Below are 24,836 nucleotides of genomic sequence, written 5' to 3'. Positions count from 1 at the left end.
AAATAAACTGCATGGAGACCGAAAGGAAACCACCATTTTTCTCTTCCTTTGAACTTTTGCATCAGAAGGTCTTGATGCACATAGCATTTTATGGATGTATCAGATCAAGGTCATGTGTTAGGTTAAATGAATGCAGTTGTTTGTAAAGTATAGTTATTAGAACCTCTGAAAGGGTTGTGTAGTCCCTCCTAGTTGCGAAAGTCTCCCTGATGTTCTGAATGATACTCAGAATTAGGAAGGAAAACGGGTCTTGTTCTTTTCTCTAAGAACCTTTTTCTTGGGCCACAGTTTGGGAAGGGTTAAGGCTCCTTTCATAATTGTTAGCCATAATGTGGCTAAGACCTCCACCTCGATTTGATTCCTAGTAGATTAAGGATATTAGATAATTTCCTTCTATTTATTGTACTACTGCGCTGTATTATCTTTCTATCACTCAGATAATTACTGAGGAAATCTACATTAATATTTTTTGGCTGGAGCGAGGCCTGCTAAACACAGGAATGATGTATTGATGTTTTACACAACAAAAGTTTTCCTCCTGTCATTGTCCAATCAACAAAAAGATATTTATCATACCGTAAAGCCCCTTCTTTTCAAGAACAAAGCGGGGTGGGTGAAGCAGGACAGGCGAGCTGACCTGGGGGTTTCTGAAACTAAAGCCAAGTGAAGGCATCTGAAGCTTAAAGTGTCCTTCATATTAAACACTCACAGTGGAGTACGATGTTGTTTGCTAAATTATGAATGTGTGTAATTAAAATCTAGTGGCTGTTTCTATGAAAGATTTACAATGTTATTTCATCGTTTGTCATGGCTAATTAACAATATTAGATGAAGTTTTTCTTCTTCAAAGGTCTGAGTTTTTCTCATTTATTTATGTCAGGAGTGATAAACAGAGTAGTTAAAAGCTGCCGGTGCAGGCAAGAGGAAACCAGCTTGTTATTCCATACCCCCCCCAAGGTTCAGGGTTCAAATCCCTGCAGACTGGAATGGTGCATTCCTTCTCTGTAGTGCGAGTGATTGAACATTGGAGAGTCTGGAAGTTCACATCTCGACTCTAAAAACTCAGGACTTACTAACTGTAGGTTTTGAAAAGCTGACTGGACCAACAGAGTATATTTCTGGGCCCCAGGCAGCAGAAAGGGAATGCCTCCAGCATCTCCCCCACCCTCCCCATTCTCCTCAAACGTCATAGGTGCTGTCCTTTGTTTTGTTTTGTTTTGAATTTTTTAATGTTTATCATCATTTATTTTTGAAACAGAGCATGAGTTGGGGAGGGGCAGAGAGAGAGAAGGAGACACAGAATCCGAAACAGGCTCCAGGCTCCGAGCTGTCAGCACAGAGCCCGACGCGGGGCTCGAACTCATGAGCCGTGAGGTCATGACCTGAGCCGAAGTCGGATGTTTAACTGACCGAGCCACCCAGGCGCCCCGGGTGCTGTCCTTTTTGCACCAGCCTGGACGCTGAGTCCTCCGCTAGCCCCCAGTAAGCCTCGGGCTTTGGCCGTGGCAGTGTGTTGCGAGACACCCACACTTGGAAACTTCCCCGGGAAGCGGCCGTCTCATCTTTTCCTTCCTGGTCTCTTACAGCAGCAGCAGGTGGCTACCCAGCAGTTGGCTTTTCAGCAGCAGCTTCTACAGATGCAGCAGTTACAGCAGCAGCACCTCCTGTCTCTGCAGCGCCAAGGCCTTCTCACAATTCAGCCCGGGCAGCCCGCCCTTCCCCTGCAGCCCCTCGCGCAAGGTAAGCCTCCGTAAGCCGGCCGTGAGCCTGGCGGTGCGGCCCCTCGAAGACCGTGGGGCAGAGGTGGGGCCATCCGTTGGGACAGTCCGGCTAGCTCATCGGTGGGGAGACGGTCCACCTGCAGCAAGCGTGTGCTGACTTCAGAGAAAAGGCTGCTCGAGGTCACCAGGATGAAGGGCTTGTTGGTGGCAGCTTGAAGACCTGGGGTGGTCTGATGCTGAGCGGTAGCAGAGGAATCCCACTGTGGCGCCTTCTTGGAGTACGAGAAAGCGGTGCCACCTTCACGTAGCATTTTAATCAGGTCCAGCGTTGTCGGCTTGGAATCACGAATGAATTTTCTTGAAGGCTTTTGTTAGCCACGTTGAGGTGTATTTTATGTCCTGTAACTTGTTCTGTTTGAAAGCTTAGCAGTGCTTCCTTAAATGCCACTTTTTAATTGCTAGGGATAAATCCAGGTTTATTTTTCGATCAGCGATCCAGATGCATCTCTTTGGTTGGGTTTTCTTTTTTTCATTGCTTATTTGCTTTTGTCTCTTGGTTGTTTTTTGTTTATTTATTTTTGAGAGAGAGAGAGAGAGTGAGAGAGAGAGACAGAGAGAATGTGTGCAAGCAAGGGAGAGGCAGAGAGAGAGGAAGACAGAGGCTAGGAAGCGGGCTCCGTGCTGAGAGGGGAGAGCCCGACATGGAACTCGAACTCACAGACCGTGAGATCACGACCTGAGAGCCAAGGTCGGACGCTTAACTGAGCCACGGAGGCGCCCCACGTCTGTTGGTTTTTGAGCAAGTTCAGTTCTACGCTCATCAGAACAGCTAGCATACCTAGCTCTTCTTTTCAAAAACTAGAGTTCCTTAAAAATGAACAAGATTTGATGGGTTTCAAAATTTCTTTTGAAAAGCCATTGACATGTTATTACAGTGGATGTTGAACATCAGAAACAGATGAGGATTCTAGCCATTTTAGGACATCGTCATGGTTTAAGCAACTCATGGACATGTGTAATGTGAATGCAAGTGGATTATTCAGAGGCAGAAAGAAGGAAAAGTATGGAAGGAAAGAAAGTATCCTGCCATGTTTTGAAATACCAATCCCCCGTCTTGTGCACGTTTCAGTTGCCGGCTCAGGGCCCCCAGGCTTTGTAATTAATTCTAAAGGCTTGGATGTACATGTTTGAGCCTTAAAGACTAGTAGCTAATTTTGGTCAAGTCTTAGATTCATTTACCTTCTGAAGAGGGTTGAAAATGGGGAACCTCCTTCACCCTTCATGGTGATTAAGACCTGCTCATTTGTTCAGTAACTTTAGATGTCATGTGAAGCCAGTGAGGCATGTCTACATTTGAATCTTTCTCGAGTCAACCACACCCAACTTCTATTCCTTCCGGGGTTTTTTGTTGTTGTTTATGTTTTCAGTGCTGAAACTGGGCTTTTCCCTCTCATGTCCCTCTTGGCCCTCCTCCCCTTTTTGCCATTACTGCCCAACTACTGGGTACATGATCAGCATCTCCAGCGGCTGTCAAAATAGAAGATTTGGTAACTGAGCAATACAAGGGGCGAGGAAAGGACACATCGCCTAATGCATTTTTGTGCTTGCAAAATGTTACAACGTGCATTAATTACACCTTCGGGTTTATAGTTGGAAACATTGCCGGCTGTTCTGACACACCCACTGGACTCAGGCTTCAACCTCTCATCTTTTCCCACCGCTCCTATACTATTAAGTTTGCTCACTAAGGTTCATTGTTATAGTACATCAGTTAAGCTGTCCAAAAGAGGGCAATTGGGCAGTGACAAGACAAGCTCATGTGTAATGTGAAAGAAATGAATGTGGTGATGCATGAAGTGTAATCTCTGCAGTAACATATCAGAGACACCAGTAGGTAATTCACTAGTCATGGCATTGATTGATATGCTTAGCAATCTGCTAGAACTATTAGCCCCTGCACCATTAGGAAGAAGCGTATTTAAAATCTAAGGGGTGCCCTTATGTGTGCCCAAGGTACGTAAATGTAAATCCAGTATTTCTAGAGTCCTGTTCTGGCAGTGAAGTGAGAGCTACCCTTGTCATTGCCATCTTTTGTGGAATCCGGAGCCTGGTTTTGTCTCTCCTACCCCGTCGCCCAAAGTGGCTTGAGAATTCAGTCATGTTGGACTACAACACAATTTTTTTTTTATCAGAGACATGATGGCTTAAAACTGATGTCATTATGAGGTTTAAATCAACTTTCTGCTTGCTTGAACATGGTCACCTGGGTATGGATGTACAAGGACAAAAAAAGGTTGATCAACTCTGTTTGTCTTTGAGCCAGTGATACCTGGGGTTGTAAAATTGAGTTCCACGAGCAGTAATCTGTCAACTGTCCCCACAACATACATTTTTTAAGCCTGTGTCTGCATTTTCTTTTATAATGAAGGGGTCGGTTGTCCTGGAAAAAGAAATGTAGTAAGGCTCAGAGGTTATGTGTTACAAATGCCAGTAGTGGCCACTTTGTGATGCAGTCACCAGGGTTCTTTTACATACCTGCTCATGGCCCTGGCTAAGTCACCTTAAACATGTATAAATATGAAAGTATGAATAGACAGTAATATTTCAAAGGCCTTTTTTTTTTTGCCTGAAGGCATTATGTTATGAAATGGAAGGACGCTTTTGTTGTTTTTAAGAGTACTCTAGAGTCTTCTCCGGTTTATATAATGAGCACATGGGCTTTTCTCTCTGATTTCTTGAAGCATCTGAACCCACCCCCCCACCCCAAAATCAGTAATTCCGTATAGAAGTATATTTTCATTATTATTCCCACCTTTGAATTTTTAAAATGGGAACTGTAGATTACATGGTTGGTATATATACCTATAATGAATTTAACGTGGTACCGTTACTCCTTTCTACCACATTGGAAATATGTGTGATGCTTTTTGGAAAATTGATAACCGTTGAGTCTGATGAGTGACTAGCTTGCCTTTTATCTGTCTTAATTCTATCATGAGATCCCGGCTATCAAATAGCAGCATCCTCCTGTAGATAGTACGCACTGAAGTAACAGTTTAACCTCACGAGCAAGGTGTAGCATTGATGGAGGAGAGTGATTTGACTGCCTCTCTGTAGATCAGATGAGGATGTTCTTAAACGTAATTATCACAGTCAAATTTGACCCCAAAGTATGCCTGTTGTCAGTGAGTTGCTGTTTTATTTACCATTTCCCCCTGTGAGTGATGAAACGCATTTGCCAGCCCACTGGAATAAAAGGAAAGTGGAATAACATTAATGTACTCTTAGGTGTAACAAGTGTAACAAGACATTTGCCTTTGTCTTTATTGGCTGGATAAACAGCTTGCTGTTCAAAGAACTTCAAAGTTCCGCTTTTCTTGGAGGGAAAGTGTTAACGCAGTTGTTCGAAACCGTGTTCTTCCATTTTTTTCACCTCCCATGCAGCTGACCCAGAAATCAATTAGTTTGAGTTGAAAAATAGGCGGCTTGTTCTTTTCATGTGTATTTACTCCCCGGAAAATAAAAATAGGTGTTGACTTGTGTGGCTTTATATCAATATGCTATCATCCACAGACAAGCCCATTCACTCTTGTTTCAATTGAGTAAACAGTGGTCGGAGGGTCAGCCATATTCACAGGTAATTGTTGGTGTGCGGACATCAGTGGCAGGCCTGTTAGCTACAAACACATCCCACATGTCACTTCGGAAGGTGTTTGAAAATAATAGCCCAGATGCAGCAGAACCGGACGCGGGATTGTGTAGTGACCTTTCCCTTTGTTTAATTTGCCTCCGAGGCTTAATTTCAGGGGACAAGTAATAATTGAATATGCCTAATAACTAAATGCTCATTTGGGACAAAATCCATCAAAATATAATTGGCATTTGATTTTTATGAAGGGAGAAGAAAACCGAGTTGGCTGTCGAGGATGCGTTCTAAGAATATCTGACCACTTAATGTATCATTGGAAGCCTCCTTTTATAATATATATTAATTGCAAATACTTGAGCATTTGAACATTTTCGTGGAGAACCGTTAGGAGAGACCAACTGTTTTTGTTAACGCTCCTCTCAGAAAGGCGGGGAAGGTTATTGGTCTGCTGTGCAATAATTTACTCCTCTTTGATATGCAAACGATCCACGGTGAATATAAAAAAATCCTATCAGACTCATTTCACAGTTCTTAACCACTCGGATTCTCTGGAGTCCATTGCCTCATTAGACCAGTGCTCTCCAATGCTAGCATAATTAAAATCTTTAACAGTTTAGCAAAGTAAAGATGTTTGGCTGATCACGTTGAGATGATTATCTATCCATTGTATTCTAAATGACAAAAATAAATTAAATTTAGACCTTGGCATTTTTTATTATGTGTTTCAAATGAATATAATGCACACAGCCTTCTTTTTTAATTCAATACCTTAGGTTTGGTAAGAAACACGCCTGTTTCGGGTGCTTCTATGTAGTCAGAAAATGGCAGGCTTTCTAGGATAGCTGTGTTACAGTTGATTGAAACAATGAACTGCAGTCCAGACATCCAGTTCTAATGTGGAATTGCCTTATGCTGTACAGGGTTTACGATTTCCTTTCGCTGTCCTTTAGAAGGAACTGCTGTTTTTTGTTTGTTGGTGTTGTGAGCTACCATGTAGAATCTTTTTCTTCTCTGCCTGTATGCGCTAGCATATGCATTGAGGTGGGATTTGGAAATCATGGGCTGTAGAGGCATGCCTCTAAATAAAAATGATGAGGCCATGATAGCGAGATTGACGTACTGATTCTGTCTCCTCTTGGGGAAGATACAGGTTGACACTTACTCCTCAAGACCCAGGTTCATTTTGACCCCCTTAGGACACAAGAGAACTTTATTACTCCAAGTTTATTTTATGTTTGCATTTTATTCTGCAATGGTTCATTAGCATTGATCTAAGAAATGACAGTAATAATAGTGTTACTTGTTAAAAAAAAAAGTTACACAGTTTTTCAGTAGACACATCCATCAATTAAGCATGTGGTACTAGAAACCAAAATTAATGAGGAAGATAGGTGTGTTAATGAAATAATCATAGTATAATCAATTTGAATGTTAAAAGTTGAAAAGCATTTCAGGAAGACGATATGAATTCATAATTTATGTCTAAAAGTGATTAATAAAAACTATATTTAATAACAAAGCTATTTGTCATCATTTAAGACTTAAGCACAAAAATTATTCATTTTGTGGTTCCTGTTGTCATCATAGTAGAGTTGAACGAATTTATTTTGAGCCCCTTCTTTGTGTCTAAAAATACAACATCTATCTCCTTTTCAAAAATCTAGAAACAACAGTTTGGATGGAAGCATACCATCTCTGCAAAGTAACTGTGTTTGCAATCCTTTCCACAGAGGTCTTCTGTGTGTGACGAGGGCACTTCACCTCGGCTGTTCAGTGGGGGGACACGGTTGTTACTGACCATACTTGCCTTACTTGGGAGGGGGGAAAACGCACGCACCAAAAAAAAAAAAAAAAAAAAGAAAGAAAGAAAGAAAGAAAAAAAAAAAACCCTAACACTAGGCTTTGTTTACTGACTCTTTGATTTAATTACTGTTTGAAGAGGACGGAATTAGCTGTTAATTGATTTAATTATCCAATTTGTTTGTTTCAGGCATGATTCCAACTGAACTGCAGCAGCTCTGGAAAGAAGTGACAAGTGCTCATAGTGCAGAAGAAACCGCAGGCAGCAATCACAGCAGTTTGGATCTGACCACGACATGTGTCTCCTCCTCTGCACCTTCCAAGACCTCCTTAATAATGAACCCACATGCCTCTACCAATGGACAGCTCTCAGTCCACACCCCCAAAAGGGAAAGGTAGGAATGAGCCGCTGAGCTGTGTCCAGAACGGTCTCTGCCACGGGCGGGGTGGGTGGCCTTGTTCAGCCATATCTCAGCGATTCCTAATTGGATCCATGTGACTTGAATGTGCCTATAATTACTTTAAGAATGTGTTCAATATGGTTTGGGTGTGAAGCATCTAATTATTTTCACCTTTTCAACATGGAATTAGCGCTTATATAGGTCTACCCTTAAGCTTAAGAACCCAGGCAGAGTTAGTTTTTCCCTGCATGGGTTGGATTTCAAGGGTGCAGGCTTATTCTTTGGGCCAAGGGCTCACCCCACGCAAGCTGAACTCCTGGGCTCGAAACACCTTCTAAGGGAGTAGCAGAGTCTGGTACTAGCAATTATGAGTCACAGGTCAAGAAAAGGTAGCATTTAGTCGCTCTGTACTGCCCTCCTTGAAGGCCTTTTTCATGGTGAATACTCAGCAAAGGTTTGAAGGATGGAGAGCTGGAAGGGGTCTGTGTATATGCACACACAATCCGTGTATATCCACACAAATTAAAAAAAGAATAAAGTCTTCCCTTCCAAAGAGGACTGCAGTGCTGTCTCAGTTGCTCTATTCCTGTTAGGAAGTGAAGACTTTATATTTTACAATTGCCCTCAGCTTCACTCGAATGTTAGCGGACGCCACATTTGTTTGAGATAGCCAGAATACATCATGGGAGCAGAAGAGGTCTAAGAAAATGAAGCTGTTAATTCATGCTACTGGATCTCAGCACCCAAAAGCATTAATACTACTGTTGAATGCTTTTCAGAAGTGGAATATATATAATGCTCCTAAAATTAAAAAGATTTATTTTCAGTGTACTATTTTTAAACCGTTTCCCATCTATTTCGTATGCCCAGCTTCTCCACACAGAAGAAAAGAGACTTTCAAAGTAATGTGTGATAGTAAATGTCACTTCCAGCAGTAAAAACAAATTCTGTATTTTGTTTTTTTTTAATAAAAATGACTCAGTGAAAGTTTTTTTAATTATATTTTTCACTTGAGCAATTACAAATATAATTTCATATATTTCGTGAAATATTGAGCATTAAGAAGCCCACGGGTTTAATTAGATTTGTATCTCTCTACCAGCAACATTTTATCCATTTTGAGATCAGTAATCACAGAAACTGCTATGTGAATATTTGTGCCTGTGTGTGCGTGTGTCACGTTCAAGCTTAAAAACGTGAGAGGGTCTGAGAGATGGAGATAATCTGTTTTAACCGAAACTTGCTACGATCCCTTTAAGATCACTTGGGAGTTTCTGTGGCAGACATAGGGGAAGTAAAAGGTGTTTTAAATGACTGTTTGAGACAAATTGAAGGATGGAATGGTGGACTGTAAGAATCTGTGTGGAGCCACTGGGCCACATGTGGCTTCTGTTGTTTCCAGTGAGGATAGATTTGTATGTCCGGAAGCCAGTCTTAGCTCTTGCTTTATTATCTCTTACGATGTCTTTGTAATTAAAAAACAAACAAAAAAACCCTCAACATTAAATAGCTTTCAAAGAAAGGTTCCAGGCTGTCGTCCCCTGCTGTACTTGCTTTTGGTGTGTAAGGCTGATGATGCCCATTTACTGCAGAGTGATCGAATTACATCTTCATCCGTAGGCAGAACGGGCCATCCACTAAAAAAAATGCCGACTGATGCACTTAAGGTATTTGTTGCAATCTTGTCGGCCATGTGGAGCCTGCACGGATTTCCTGTGACACAGAAAACTCTTCTTGTTTAGATGCACTGTGCTCAGTTTCATTCTGAAAGGTTCTGTATCTGCAGTCAGGTGATAGATTAGCAATGAGGCAGGTGGGAGAAGAATAGCACTTTTCAAACATCTTAAGGTGTATTTGAAAGTAAATGGATCTGATGGGCAGTCTAATTCCAGGAGAGTAAGTTTGTTGGAATATTTCGTTTTTTATGGTCCTTCCTTGGCTGCACAACGGTTAGGCTTAATCTTCATTATGCTACCTGGCCAAAATTAGAATATGGATCGGAAAAGAACTTGGGTTCTCCTGAGCCTTAATCTGGCTGTAAAATCAGGCTGAATTTCCCAGTTATACATGTAAAGAGGAGACAACTAGGACATCATATGCCACTCCTTAATATCTGATCTCTCAGTTTATATCATAGGGTAGGTTCCTAGTTGTGGCTGAATTAAAAGAAAATTCTAGTGACCCTATCTTAGCCGAATGTAGTGAACAAGACAAATGGGTACCTTAGGTTAGAGATAATTCAAAAGTTACAGACTTGCAGAATCGATCATTAAAAATTCAATTATTAGTTAGCCAGCTTTGTGTACGTACAGGTGCTTTTAATGAGGTTTTATCTGGTTTTACCTTACGATTGTTTTTTAAATCAGGAATGTGGTATCCTGTTCAGTGGAAAATGGTAAAAAAAAAAAAAAAAAAAAGCCATCAGTATAAAAATATGTTTTCACCTGTGCGCTGCCCGGAGGTTTCTCTCAGGGGTCCCTTGGAGAATTGTCGCCCCTTCCTTGGCAGTGCATGTGTGAAACACGTAACTTTGTGGGCTCTCCGTTGACTTCGGCATGGTATCCTTTCCCCCTCTCTGTCCTCCTGGAGCAGTGTCTGAACAAGCAGAAGCCTCTGTCGCACTGAATAATAATCTAGCCCTTCAAACTCCCATCTCAGGTGAACAGCTTAGGAATTCCTCCTGCAAGGATTCAGGGATGCCCTGTGTGAAAATGGGTTGGAAAAAGGCAGCATCCTAGGGGTTTCTGTTTTTTGAAGTAGTCACCTGTCTGACAGTCTCACCGAGGTCACATATTTCTGTGTCATTTGGAAACCGCCTCGCCCCCGCCCCTCCTGCTCTTGCCCCCTTGCGTTTTGCGGGCTCCTGTGAGCAGCCGCTGTAGCAGCAGCTCTGGGGTCTGGTGAGCTGCAATCTGTTAAGGAGATAAATAATGTGCTTGGCACGACACTCCTACTCTCCTCTTTAATTTGTCTTACACAAGGAAAATTATAATTAAATCATTCAGGGTAAACCCTTGAGTGCAGAGAAGGGAAAAAACACACTTTGGGAAAGATTGCCAATAGAAACCCACTTCCCTGTTGCGCAGGGTAGAGACATTTATCAATATTCAGCACTATTACGAGAGGAGCGGCCCATGTGATTTGTGAGGCGGATGCCAACGCTCAAATCAAGGCTTGTTAAGATCCTGTCCCTGCGCAATCACGGACATTCAGCATCATTAGAATTCAGTACTGGCGCCGTGCTTCGTGCTTTGATTTTCTCCCAGCGAATTAATAATGTTTATTGTGCTGATTATATATACATTCATTGGTGCAATAAACATACCTCGGTTGCCAGCGCCTGGGAGAAGCGTGGCGAAGGTGAAGTTCAGAAGGCAGGAGCTAGAGGTAGCTGAAGAGGAAGCAGGCACGTTCGCCTCTCTCGCTGCCATTTTATTCCTGTGGACCAGGGAGCCGTGACGTCTTAGACGAAGAGATGAAACTCAGACCTGGGATACCTGTGAACATGAAGCTGTGATGTTGTTTCCTTAACTTGTCTGTCTTGCTTTAGGAAATTCCAAGTTTTGGTGTGGGTAAACAAAACCAACGGAATGCAAATGAAACATTTATTAAAATGCTAAATTTAGTAAAGCCCTTTGAGCTTCTTGGATCAAAGCAGCTATGTAAATACAAATAGCAATTACTACTTAAGTAATTGCCTGAATTAAAATTCTAAATATCACATTATATTATGGTGCACTAGGGAAAGGAAAGTGAACTCACATTTAATCAGTTCTTTCTCTGTCCCGAGCACTGGCTAAACTCTTGTGTTTGGAGTGATGTCTCATTTTATCCTCGAGACTGCTGGGAAGCAGTTGGGAGTATTAGACCCATTTCACAGACAAGGAAATTGAATCATGGGGATTAAATAACTGACAAAGTCACAGAACTGGTTCGTGGCCTATCCAAGATCCAAATTCAGGCCCGTCTCTTACTAAACAGCACTTAAGGTTTTCATTCAGTCCAGAAGTGAATATTTAATTACGATAAGAATGACCCTCCTAAAATAAAGTTTAAATTTAATTTAAAGCCAACAAAACGTATGCTGACTTCACCTACTGTGTGCCTATCAGCACATTTTATAGGAAAATAGCGGAGTTTGCTCTTTTAAGGCAGTAGTGGTATTTACTGGGCCTTTCCTAAAGGCAGGGGGCGGGTAGGATTTGTAAAATATAAACCACTCACAACGTGAAACAGCACAGAGGGAGCAAAAAGGAACCCCATGCTGGATTTGCACACAAACGCCAAGCAAGCCTCCCTCCCTCTGAAACTGTCCCGCCTTTGCTCCTGGCCTCGTGAATCTCGCGTTTCTGCATCGAACACCTCATACGTTCTTTATCCTATTTCCCTTGTCCTCTGCAGTCTGCATTAGAAATATTCCAATTTGCTGACCCTTCCCAGCTTTTTGCTTTCAGTTCAGCCGCCGCTAGCTAACTTGAGCGTCGCTGAGAGTCACAGCTGCTCTAGATGTTAGCGTCGAGGCTTCCTTAAGCACCTGGCGGAAAAGGTTTCTTTCACCTTTGGCAAGACCATGGTTGTGCAGTCTCTTCTCTCTCTGCGGCTGTCCCGTTGTGCTCAGAATCAGGTGGCCCAAGTTGGGCCCCTTCCCTAACCTGCCCTCTGCCCAGTCCCCGTGTTCCTCCTTCCTTCTCCTCGTGTGTTGACACAGCCCCTTGTATTCCAGTTGCTTGCGTTTCCCACTTTTCCACACTCCACAGTGGGCAGCTGCCTTCAAATAACCCCTTAAAGGTTTTTGCTTGGCTAGTGCACTTTCAGACACAGTCTCTGTTTCTGATTTGTGGCTTCTTGACATACTGCCATGTGTTTGACTACACGAACAATAACATTTGTGTTTCCCGCCCCACTCTTTTCAAAAGGCAAGGAATTCAAACGTGGACAGGCCTGGCATTTCATTTTTCTTTCTTTCTATTTTTTTTTTTTTTTGGGGAACGAAATTCTCTGTTGATGAATTGGTATTGGTGTTCTTGGTTTACTTGCTAAAATTCTAGAAGTTTGTTTGTAGAACTGTTCCACTTATACACGCCTTTATCTGTTACATGTTTTCATACTCATGTTGCCGGACTATTGAGCCAGAAATGTAAGCAGTCAGCTCTAGGTCACATTACTCTGAACAGCTCTTCCTCATTTCAACTGTTGTTGTTTTCTTTTTGAAAACCAGATGATTTCTTCTCGGTTTCTTTTGATTTGAGGCATTTGAACCAACGAGCTACCCCAAATCTTTATTTTCCGTTAGAGCATTCCAGAGAGCATTCTCCCGTCAGACCGTCCCCGATTGTCTTCAAAATCATTACTGCTCCTTTCTGCCATTATGTGCTTGGGGCAGCTGATCTGTAATAGAAGTCAGCCACTTATGGCCTTCCAGCCACATCTGGCCCGGTGCTCATTTTGTAAAATAAAGTTTTATTGGAACACAGCAATGATAATTCATTGACACATTGTCTGTGGCTGCCTTCATGCTACAGCGGCTGGTGGGAGCAGTTGCAGCAGAAACATGGCCCACAGTGACTAAAATGTTTACTGTCTGGCCATTTACAGAAAATAATTTGCAAACTCCTGATTTTAGCTCTAAGCAAAGTTTCTCAGATTTCCTGATGATATTTTCACAGGTATTTTCAAAAATACATAGCTTCCTAGGCCTCTCTCCTGAAGAATTGGATTATACCCGTCTGCGATGGGGTCAGGAATTGGTATTGGTCACACATACCCTATGTTCTTGCTACTCAATGGCCGCCGGCCAGCAACTTTGGCATTACCTGGGAGGAGCATGTTAGGAATTCAGGGTCTTCGGTCCCACCCCAAACCCACTGAATCAGAGTCTTTGCTTTAACCAGATCCCCAGGGCTTGCTCAAATTTGAGAAGCAGTGCCAGTGGGCATGTTCACTTCACCTGGGTTTGGGCGCTGTTGGAAAGGGCAGAGTTTCCCCCCCTAAAATTGGATTAACATCCCAGACGTATGCAGCCCACAACGCTAGTGATTTGACATTCTTGTGTGAACCTACACGTTAGCGGTAGAATTGCCGGAAGGAATCGCTAGCTGGTATGCAGTGGTGATGATAACGCAGCTGCTGTTTACTGAACTGTTAGTTAGTGCTGGACACATGCTTCAAGGATTCCACGTAAGCCCCGATACTGATCTTCCCATTTAATCCTGACGGTAACTCTGTGGGGTCCTGTCTTCTTTGTACGATGACATTTGAGGGCTCAGAACACTCGTGTAGCTTGCACCAGCAACACAGTTAGTTGGGGTACCAGGCAGGGACTGGAACCAGGGTCTCTCCAACCCTCAAGTCCTTGCAATGACTGTCATAGTGGAGTCGTTCTCAAGTAGGCTGTTGATCAGCACCACCTTGGCTTCATCCCAGACTCCGGGGTTACAGTCTCGATGGGGCGAAGCTCCGAGATCAGGATGAGGCCATAGCCTTGAGGGGTGAGAGCCTGGGGCCAGACGTATCTGTTCAGCCATAATTTGGGAGAAGCTCCAAAGGGTCTCAGAGAGCAGCTCTCCTCCCTTGCGTCGTCTTTTTGCAGGGAGGCAGATCGGGTGACTCGCGGCAGAGAATGTGAAGAGCAGGCTGGGCATGGCCTGTCGCGTGTCGTGAGGGACGTGAGTGAGAAGTACATGTCGCCTGTCGCCGAGGCCTGAAATACAGGTGCTTCTTAGCCCCAAAGCAGACTGGCAGGAGCGACACCTGTCCCGTGTCTGTCTGTGTGGGCAGTAGACTGTGTAGGGCAAAATTATTTGTGTTTATATCAGGAAGAAACAGCCAGGTCCAATCAACATTTTGTACCACAGACATGCTGCTGGGTGTTTTGTGACCATCATGCTTAGAAGAGCTGCATTCCGTTTGTCTCATGCTTAAACCCTGTTGCTTCTGGGTCTTAGAAGCAGGGAAGAAAGGTTCCGTCACGGCAGGGTGGCATGGTGTCATCTCTTGTCATTCATACATAGGATGGGGGGAGGGAGATGATCTTTACAATATTGGCATGCCATGAGGGATAGGTTTATGGATTTTCTTGACTGTTCACTTTGTGTGGTGATTAAAAAAAAAAATTCAGCCATTATTCTCTAACAGCTGTTGTATCTTATCTCAATAAAGTGGCTTTTACCATAACACACCATCATTAGACTCTATAAATCTTTTTCTATTTATTGTGTTTAAATGATACATGCTTTCCAATAAAATGACATCATCGCTCTAGAGAGTTACATTCATTGGATAAGTTTCTCTTAAATTGGGTTGATTTTAATGTTTTTTCTTGGGATGTTATATAATACGCATCTTACCCATGGGCTATTTCATGTCTAATGTGCCCAGTTTCTCCCGCAAAATTATATTTGAGCCCCCGTTTTTCTCTCGTCATGTAGGATAGATATTCTTTTCTGTTGAGTTGGTCCTGCTAATAGGGTTTTTTCTGCCAGATCCCTTTGCTGGCACCCACCCATTTTACAGGTGTTTACACTTGTGTGGAAGGGGGGCCCCTCCCAAACACACGTTAGCTTTCTTAACATTTCTCTTACACTAAGAATGTGAAGGAAAGCATATGGCAGAACAGCGAAGACCAATTTGGAGGGAACCCTGACAGCATTTTCCCTTGTACCTTAAGAGTATCTTGTTGAAATGCACACGTAAGAACTCAAATTACAGAACAATTTCCTTTGGTGGACACGGGATCCATCCAGAAGTGGAAAGGGAAGCCATGGGTCTACAGAAAGCCATGTGGTTTGGGAAAGTCCTTAGCGTTCTTCTCTTCTCACTTAAATGATGAGTAGCACTCTCTTGTTGTTAAGCCAGTAATGGGGCCACATGAGGGGGGACCTGCACAGGAGGCTTAAATGAATGTCACGTTCTTTTTCGAGATTTCCAAAGCCTCCTGTTTGGCACTGGCTTCACCCCGTAGCCTGGCTCTGAAGCTGTCTCCGAGGGAGCCACCACCGTGCTGACGGGCTCACTTGGGTAATGCAAATGAGCGTGTTACATATGTACAGCAGTCCTGAGGTTCTTTATTCCACCCCCCTTTGTAATCAGTCAAGGCCTAACTATATTATAAAGTATATTCTCCTCATTAAAACAATAGTGGAAGCTCACAAAGGGAAATTGTTAATATGTGTTCCAGCTTGTCATTTCTGCCTGTGTGAATAAAGAAGATAACCGTTCCTTTGGGAAACTATTTCAGGAATTGAGCAACAGATATGCTAGCCAGAGAATTCTCTTAACTGTAATTCTCCTTTTTGTTTGTACTCAAAAATAACATCCTGATGGGCTCCTCGGTGCCTCTGCACATACAGAGCACAATTGCCACAGCCCAGGTGGTGTTAATATGGGACAATCCCCCGGGCACATGTCGCCAAGAGTTGTACAGCTTGTTCAGTGTCTTCGTCCATATGGCAGTCTGTACCATTCACAGGAAGGCGTCGGGGCTGTGCCTGGTGGGTACTGTGGTCAATGTAGTGTGAAGAGAAGGCTTCCACTCACAGCAGCCTCTGTGGTACAGTTTGTCTTATGTAGATCTGAGCTATAACATGCTTACACACACACACACACACACACACACACACACACACACACACACTCAACTAAGGGACTCCAGAAGAGCTTTGTTGGTTTCCTTCCCTCTCCTCTTCTTCCGTCCCCCACACCTCCCCCGCCTTCGTTTTCCAAAATGAAACAAACAGTTAACTGAGCAGGTATAATTCAGGTGCATGAAACATACCTGGATTACAGAAAGTCCATGAAAACACACACACACACACACACACACACACACACATTTTTCTAGGTGGTTGTTCACAGATAACTCAATTTAAAGAATACTTGCCTGTACTAGAATTCTTCTGTACACTCTGTGGCTTTTGTTCCTTTTTTGCATTGTAAGTTGCAAAGCCTGTTTTCATGGTGCAGTTTGGGCTAGTGGTTTTGGTTTTTCCATCTTAGAATGAAAAAGGGGAAAAGGAAAAGAAAATCATGACTGGGCTCAAATCTGAGAGTAAAACATTCCCTGGAGGTGTTAGAACTGAAAAGGGAGAACCAAGGCAACAGAGGTTTCCCAGTGAAGAAGGTGAAAATAGGAACCGCTTTAGGAGGCACTTTGGGAAATTTACCAGAAGGCAAAGCCTTCCCATTTATATACCTAAATGCTGTTCCGCTTTTGTGTAACTATTTGTATTCTTGTTTGGTAAACAAACAGACCCCATAGCAACTGTAGCTGATGATATTTATACTACCTGTAAGACTTCCCTAAACAAACAGACATACTTTTATGACCTTCAAATTTCATTCCTTTTATAGTCAAGGAAATCGGACTAATGCCAGGTTGGTTGGTTGATCTTTCTTTCTTTTTTTCTTTTTCTTTCTTTCTTTCTTTCTTTCTTTCTTTCTTTCTTTCCTTCTTTCTTTCTGATTCCTTTCCTTACCTTTCTTTCCTTCTTTCTTTCCTTCCTTTTTTTTCTTTCTGCCCCTCTCTCTCTCCCTCTCCCTCCTGCCTTCTTTATTTCTTTGTTTCTTCCTTTCCTTTCCTTAACCTTTCCTTACCTTTCTTTCTTTCCTTCCTTCCTTCCTTTCTTTTTCTCTCCCTCCCTCCCTTCCTCCTTCCCCTGCCTTCCTCCTTCCCTCCCTCTCCCTTTCCCCTTCCTCTCTCTCTCCCTTCCTTCTTCCTTCCTTCCTTCTTTTTTTATACTTTGAAGTCCATTTTTGAAGGATTTTTCCTATGTGTGTATTTCACATCTTGGCTGTGAATGTTGAGTTTGAAGGTGTATTATGACAGAAGGAAAGAAAAACCTGAAGTGTTTGTGTAAATGATACGGTATTTGCTTTCAAGAGGGACCATTGAGTCATCTGGTGGAATTTTAGGTTATATATCAGAAAGGCTAAAACTCCACCGAAAGTATTACTATAGACCTTAGATTTGGACAGGCATCTCTGGCTATGTCTCTACCTTTTATATCTAAAATATTGATGGAAACATTCTTGTACGTATGAGCCCCTATCTTCAACTTCCCTTTTTCCACATGAGTCATATTTATGACAAGAACAAGAAGTCTCGTGTTAAAGATCAGTGTGAGAAATAAATGGCAGTTTGCTTTATTTAGAAAAAAAAATTTGACACCAAGAGCTGGAATAATCCAGTGGTGTTTGAATAAATTAGAGGGATTGTACAGGCAAAAGAAAAAGAAACTTAACAAGGAAAAATGGGAAGTTGTCCAGAGTTCAACAAAACTGGGTTCCTGAGTGGGGCAGAAGTCGCTGGACAGTACTGACATGCATCCATTCATTCAGCAGAACTTACCAAACCCTCAGCACCTGCCAAGTGTCCTAGGCTGTAGGGCATGCAGCTGTGAGCTTGACGAAGTCTGTCCTCATGGAGCTGACAGTACAGCAGAAGTAGAACAAACAAATAATTACGTAATAAAAAGAAATAAATTCTGAAAAAAAAAATAACAAAGCAAGGAAGAGAGAGGACTGGGTCTCGCAAACTTCTGTGAGGAAGTGACCCTTGAACAGATGGAGAGAAGTGACGGAACAGTCCTCAGGGCTTAGGACACAGCAGAAGCAGAGGCCTTGAGGCAGGGACAGAAAGAACATGTTTGGCTGGACCATGGCCCATACCTCATTTAGTGTGGGGGTGGCTGTGTTGTTTAGTGGTTATAGGTGTGGACTCTGAATCTGGACTGCCTGCATTCCACTACAGGCTGCCCACTGAAGTGACTTAACCTCAGTGTGCCTCGGTTTGCCATCTATGAAATGGGCATGTAGCAGGCTGTGACACATAGTAGGTGCTCAGTAAATATTGAGTACTGTTCATTATTGTCAGAGTGGTCTGTTTGTTCGAACCGCATCTATTGAGCATTTATTATATATTAACCATATAGGTTCAGGAAATTAAATAAAGGGTCACCACCTAGTTCTTCCCCTGAAGCAGCTCACAGCCTGATCACAGAGACATACAGGGAGAGAGTTACTTGCAACACAGTGGAAAAAATGCAGTGATAAGAACATATACAAAATGTGACACTGTAGGATTTGTGTTTTTTTTTAACGGTTATTTATTTTTGAGACAGAGAGAGACAGAGCATGAACGGGGGAGTGGCAGAGAGGGAGACACAGAATCAGAAGCAGGCTCCAGGCTCTGAGCCATCAGCCCAGAGCCCGACGCGGGGCTCAAACTCACGGACCTCGAGATCGTGACCTGAGCTGAAGTAGGACGCTTAACCGACTGAGCCACCCAGGCGCCCCAAGTAGGATTTGTTTTAAATGAACACTAGAGGAATATCACACTGATGTATTTCTACCCCCACCCCCACATAGGTAGCAGGTGAGATTTTTGAATACAGTGAGCTCCAAGAAGGAAGGTTCCCTGTCTCTTTTGTTGATTGCTAACCTCCTGATCATCCAGCATAGCCAGCCTGGTATAAGAGGTGCGAAATTTCATTGCAGAGAGACTAGATGAAATCTACAGGAGAAGGTGAACGAATGGAATGTTAAAGATTAAGAACCCGTTAGGTGTAGTTATATATTTGCTACCCTTTGGCCACAGATTGTAGGAGAACCTGCTTAGTCTTGTGGATCCTTACAGAGGATGCAAACAGGGAAAAAATCTGGGTTTCTGTTAAGAGTGCTCCTCAACCCTGAGTGAACTTGCAGTAGAATCATTCGGAGGACTGGCTGACCTACAGGCTGCCAAACCTCAGTCCCAGTGCTTCTGATTCAGTTGTTTGGGGGAGGGCCTAAGAATGTACATCTCTGACAAGTTCCCAGGGGCCATACTTTGAGAACCGCTGCTCTCACACATCCACAGGCTGTGGTGTTCTTCCCCTGCTACTATTCAAAGTGACAGAGAAGTGATGGAGAGAAAGAGACAAGTTCTTAACACCGCGACCCAGTGTAAACTATTTTACAGAACAAAAATTCTCTTAAGATTTCCTCATGCTGACCTTTTAAGTCATTTGTAAGCGCTCTTGTTTTGTTTTTCTGCGTTTTTTTTTTTTATGTCCAAAGATGATTTTTGTGCCTCAGCCATCTGCCTGCTCTCTCTCTCTCATAGCAGTTGAGCTCCTACTGATACTGTAAGGCCCACAGCAAATATTACAGCATTTTATGTTCGATCCGTCTGTTCAGTTCTCTTTCTCCCCAAATGGAAAATTGGGTACAGCTCTTTCAGAGAGGAAGAGAACTGGCAGTGACCTCCAAATGTATTTGATTATTCACTCCATCATTAATAAAAGTGTTGAGCATACGTCCACACTGTGTTTTTGTTACACGCGTGTGTAGTATAGTACCTGTAATATAAAAAATTAGAGGCTAAGGGTGAGAAATAGGCACCCATATACACATATGTATATTCTTAGAAAAGTCCTACTGTTGCTTTAACACGTGCATACAGAAACTATAATATTATCTTACTGCTCCCCACCGGGTCTTCTTATGAATCCCAGTTTGAGACTCTGATCTAGGAACCCAACGTGATGTTTATCACAAAATCAGTGTTTGCTTAAAACCTGCCAAAATAAAGGTAGGGAAGAGTTTAATCCGGCGAACGTTAATGAAGCGCCTTGTCCTGCAGAGAAATAATGGTAATTACGTAAAGTAGGGGATAGATCTAAGGAAACCTAAACGCAAGTGCCTAATGGTTTTCAGCCAATTTGTATCTGTACGTTACTTGTGCCCTTGTCTGCTGCTTACTCATCTGGCCCTCACACTTTACTTACATGATTCTTCTGGGTCTTGAGTATAATTGTGCTGGCTTCCATAGACTGTTCCGGAGGAAGGACTAAGAAGAATTAGTATTGAACTTTTATTTGTGTTCTTTGGTTTTCTTGGGTAACTGTTGGTACCTCTAACATATGGACACGTTCCACATAGACCTTGTGAGTCACCAGTGCAAACACACTCGCATTGACATAATGAGAATGCCTGCCTAATGGTGTTAATAATTTTTGGATTAGTGGTCCCTATGTCTGTATTGACACAGTTGCTCACAGCCACTCTTTGGAAGACATTCTGTTTTCTTAGCGAGATCCCAGTGTTAAGACTGCCAGTGGTAAACTCTCGTAAACTGAGGATGGCCCTTAGTGGTGTAAAAAACAAGAGGTAGACCCCCGCCTTCCCTTTCTTTTTTTCTCCCCTTTCTTTATTCCTCCATTCATCAGCACGCACACGTATGCACCCTGCTCTTGTCATCTCCTGCTCGCTGTTTGTGACACTCAGGCTCTCAGTCTCTGCTCCATTGTCCTGCTGGGGCGCATACTCCGGGCGTCTGAGAATCAAGATGGCGTGTTCTGCCCAGTGTCGCTGAAGGGAGAGACGGGGCAGATCGGTGATGTGGGTGGGGAGGAAGAGAAGTGTCCATCTCATGATCATGGCATCCCGCCCCAGGTTGGGTAAATCTTACCATTGACTTTTAAAGTGAGTAACCTAAGTCAGTAAAGTAGCGTAGTACCAAAAGGAATATGGTACCAAATGCCCCAAAATAAAAATATAAAAAATACACCTGTCAAAGTAAGTAAGTAAAGCCAGTTACTAGTCCCATCTCCAGCCTGCCCATGAGATGCCCCTAGATCCCATATTTTACAGCTTTAAGTCCTAGGAGCATTGGATGTCGTGCACTCCGTTGTGGTGGCCCTTGGGGGGTTTTGTCCGGTAAGTTCAGGATGACCCCGAGGCTCTTTCTTCTCCCTTGAGAATTCTAATTAAAAGGGTGTCTTCAGAGACTTGCCACTCATTGTTAACTCGGGAAGATAATCCAGCTAGAGACTGAATCTCCTTGCAGAATAGGTCTTAAACTTTTGGTTTCCCAAACTTGAGTCATCTGAGTATGCGTCCCATTATCATGAGGTTAGCCATATCTACGTATCATTTCTATTATTCTCTTCAAATCAAGTCATTTTTTTTTTGTTTTTTTGTTTTTTTTTGTTTTTTTTTTTTTTTTTTTAAATTTTTTTTTTCAACGTTTTTTATTTATTTTTGGGACAGAGAGAGACAGAGCATGAACAGGGGAGGGGCAGAGAGAGAGGGAGACACAGAATCGGAAACAGGCTCCAGGCTCCGAGCCATCAGCCCAGAGCCTGACGCGGGGCTCGAACTCACGGACCGCGAGATCGTGACCTGGCTGAAGTCGGACGCTTAACCGACTACGCCACCCAGGCGCCCCTCAAGTCATTTTTTAAATTACAATTTTTTTTTGAGAGAGAGTGTGCACAGGCGTTGGGGAAGGGACACACAGAGAGAGAGAGAGAATCCTAAGTAGGCTCCAAGCTGACAGCACGGAGCCTGATGCTAGGCTTGATCTCACGAACCGAGATATTGTGACCTGAGCTGAAATCAAGAGTCAGATGCTTAACTGACTGAACCATCCAGCCTCCTGTCAAGTCATTTTTTTTTAATTTAAGTCCAATAAGCCTCATCCTAAGAAATGATACCTATGAAATCAGAGGTTGGAGATACTAGGTATGTTTTTAACTAATATAAATTAGAATAAATGTGCCAGTTTTTTAAAAAATACACATTCTGCTTTCATGTGATATTTTATGGGCCACTGTCGAGTGCATGCATGTCATATATTGGAATATTTTTGTAGGATTTCCTCTTTTTTAAAAACTTTTTTTAATGTTTATTTTTGAAAGAGATTGGGGGGAGGGGCAGAGAGAGAGGGAGACACAGAATCCGAAGCAGGCTCTAGGCTCTGAGCTGTCAGCACAGAACCTCATGCAGAGCTTGAACCCACAAACCATGAGATCATGACCTGAGCCAAAGTCAGAAACTTAACTGACTGAGCCACTCAGGCACCCCTAGGCTTTCCTCTTTTTGCTGAAGAGAGGGACCTTGACTGAATATGGTACTGTGCCAAGTGAATTGAAACCCTGCTTTCATGGTATGTTTACCCTGGTTTCCTAGAAAAGCCCAAAACTATCATTTATCTTCCTAAAAATCTAATTCCCCATCCTGTTTATTCACCCATACATCTTGTACTTCCGGGTCCGGGGATAGCAACCAGACAGAGAGTCAGGGGGCTGCGATGTTTTGAGTGGTCACATTCACCGATTCATCAGTTTATGGCAGGGTATTCCTGATAGATCAGTGTAGTATCTGGCAGACATCATTCTCAGATGAAAGCACTCACCGAATTTGGGTTAATGTAAAATTGGTGTTTATTAGACAGGAAGTACTCCTTTCCCCATGCTAACTTCCTTCAGTCTTACCTGCTTTGTGATACTAAATTTTAAAAAGCCTTGCCTGTATTTCTTAGGTAACAGGGCCAGGCAGCCTTTTTTTTTTTTTTTTTTTTTTTTTTTTTTTGAGTCTGCAGCTCTTGCTTGGTGAGGAGTGCCCAGGGTCACCCCTTTCCATTTTTATCCATCTCTAACTTGTTTGTCAACCCACAGTGAATAGGGCACCCCATGACCACTCCTTTAAGAAGCCAGAAAGGCTCCTTTAATAACAGTCCTTTTTAGGTCAGATGCTGAACAGGGAGCGCTCAAGAGACTTGGTATACAAGTTGTGGTCCGTGGCCCCACACCATTGATATCACACACGAGCTTCGCAGACATACACAGTCTCGGGCCCCAACCCAGAAGTACTAAAGTAGAATCTGCATGTTAAAAAGATATCCCAGTGATTTCTATCCATAATAAACTTTGAGAAGCATGACTATAAGGAAAGCAATGGAAGAGGAGGGCTGCGTTTCCTTATGCTTCCGTACAAGCATCCATCTTTTAAGCCCAGTCAGCATTGACTTTGAGTCCTGCCGTGGCCAGTTATTGTCATATCTCCGTATACCTTTTAACTAATTATTACTTAATATTTTTCTTAAAACTGACTAACCTAAATAGATTTCATGAAAATTAAACACTGAGGGTGCCTGGGTGGCTCAGTTAGTTGGGCATCTGACTCTTATGGTGGCTCAGGTCTCGAGTTCAGGTTGATGAGTTCAAGTCCTGCATTGGGCTCCCTATTGGAGCGCAACTTAAAAAAAAAAAAAAAATGTGACACTGACAAGTCATGAATCTGATGTATTGGTCGAGTTTTTTTTCTAGTACACATGAACCTGAATTCATAACTATGAAAGTGAGGATATTTGTATATCATTCGAACTCACCCCACGCACCGCTTTTGTGGGCCCTGCCCTGAGGGCCATTGCAGGGAAGGGAACCCTGTATTTCTTACAGGATAATCTGTAATGCAAGGGGGGAGGGGAAACTCCTGGACCTAAGGAGTTAAAAGCTTGTACTTGAGGTATAAAGTTAGTTGAGGTAGCCCTCACATCTCGAGGCACAATATTGAGAGCAGATAATAATAATCTCAATCATTGTTTAAAAGCACAAATCTGGCACTTAATAGACTAATTCACAGTCACTCCAATTGCAAGTTTTACTCATGAATATCATATCACAAGGGAATGTGAAATCCTCTAATTAAACATGATTTGAAAAGCAGCAGAAAATTGAGATGATGAGCGTTGTGGGGAAGGAGAGTCAAGGATTCACCGCATGAGCGAGTGGGAGAGAGAGAAGCGTGTGTGTGTTCCAGGTGGTGGACACTCCATCTTCACTCCCTCTAGCCTGGGCTGTGTCGTGGGCTTTCCTCCAACACCCTTCTCTCTGTGTAAGGTTATAGAAATGCTGGCCCACGTACTTGTGGAAAACCAATAGAGAAACACGTAGGATGGCGTATTTCTGAAATGAGGGAAAAGCAAAATGAAGGTAGTACGCTAGAAAAACGTCTGAGCCGTCTCCCAGCTTTCGATGGGCCTTGAGAAGCCCGCCTGCTTCTTGAAGTGTTTTCAGTGAAAGTGAAAGGAGAAAGGTCATTTTTACAAAGCTGCCAGGAAAAAGGATGCTGTACTCGCATCCTCATTTCCCCTTTTCCCACACATCATTTGCGCGTTTGTAGTCAGGTGTGAGACCTTCTCCTCCTCTTACTGCAGCGGGACCCAGGAAGAAACTCGACCTGTCATTTTATTTTCCGTAAGGGACTTTGACTTCCATGTGGTTTGCAGGATATACACAATAGTAGGAAAGACGTCAGAAGGATCAACTCTAGCATGGAACATCGTGGGAGAGATTTAAGTAATCTTCTCTTCTGCTGTTCATCCGCATCGCTCCATATTATGAGGTCCACTGTGATGGCGTTCCAAAGCCAACTCACCTAGTTTGGTGTCATGGAAACCGACATGTTGTATATATCATAAATGTATCAGTTAGTTCCTGAACA

General features: G+C 42.9%; 1 protein-coding gene across 14 annotated transcripts in view; it reads left to right on the top strand.

Annotated features, from left to right (window-relative positions):
- The window catches only part of FOXP1 (forkhead box P1), a 695,473-nt gene that overhangs the window by 604,166 nt on the left and 66,471 nt on the right, over positions 1 to 24,836 (top strand). For all 14 annotated transcript variants that reach the window (XM_049642699.1, XM_049642700.1, XM_049642704.1 and 11 more), the window contains 2 exons: positions 1,587 to 1,740; positions 7,361 to 7,565. In XM_049642699.1, coding sequence (XP_049498656.1) covers positions 1,587 to 1,740; positions 7,361 to 7,565 — 359 coding nt within the window. The remainder of the gene's footprint in view (positions 1 to 1,586; positions 1,741 to 7,360; positions 7,566 to 24,836) is intronic.

This window comes from Panthera uncia, chromosome A2, assembly GCF_023721935.1.
Source record: "Panthera uncia isolate 11264 chromosome A2, Puncia_PCG_1.0, whole genome shotgun sequence".
In the NCBI taxonomy this organism is placed as follows: domain Eukaryota; kingdom Metazoa; phylum Chordata; class Mammalia; order Carnivora; family Felidae; genus Panthera; species Panthera uncia.
The sequence above is the reverse complement of the archived record's forward strand: the minus strand, read 5'-3'. Positions and strand labels throughout refer to the sequence as shown.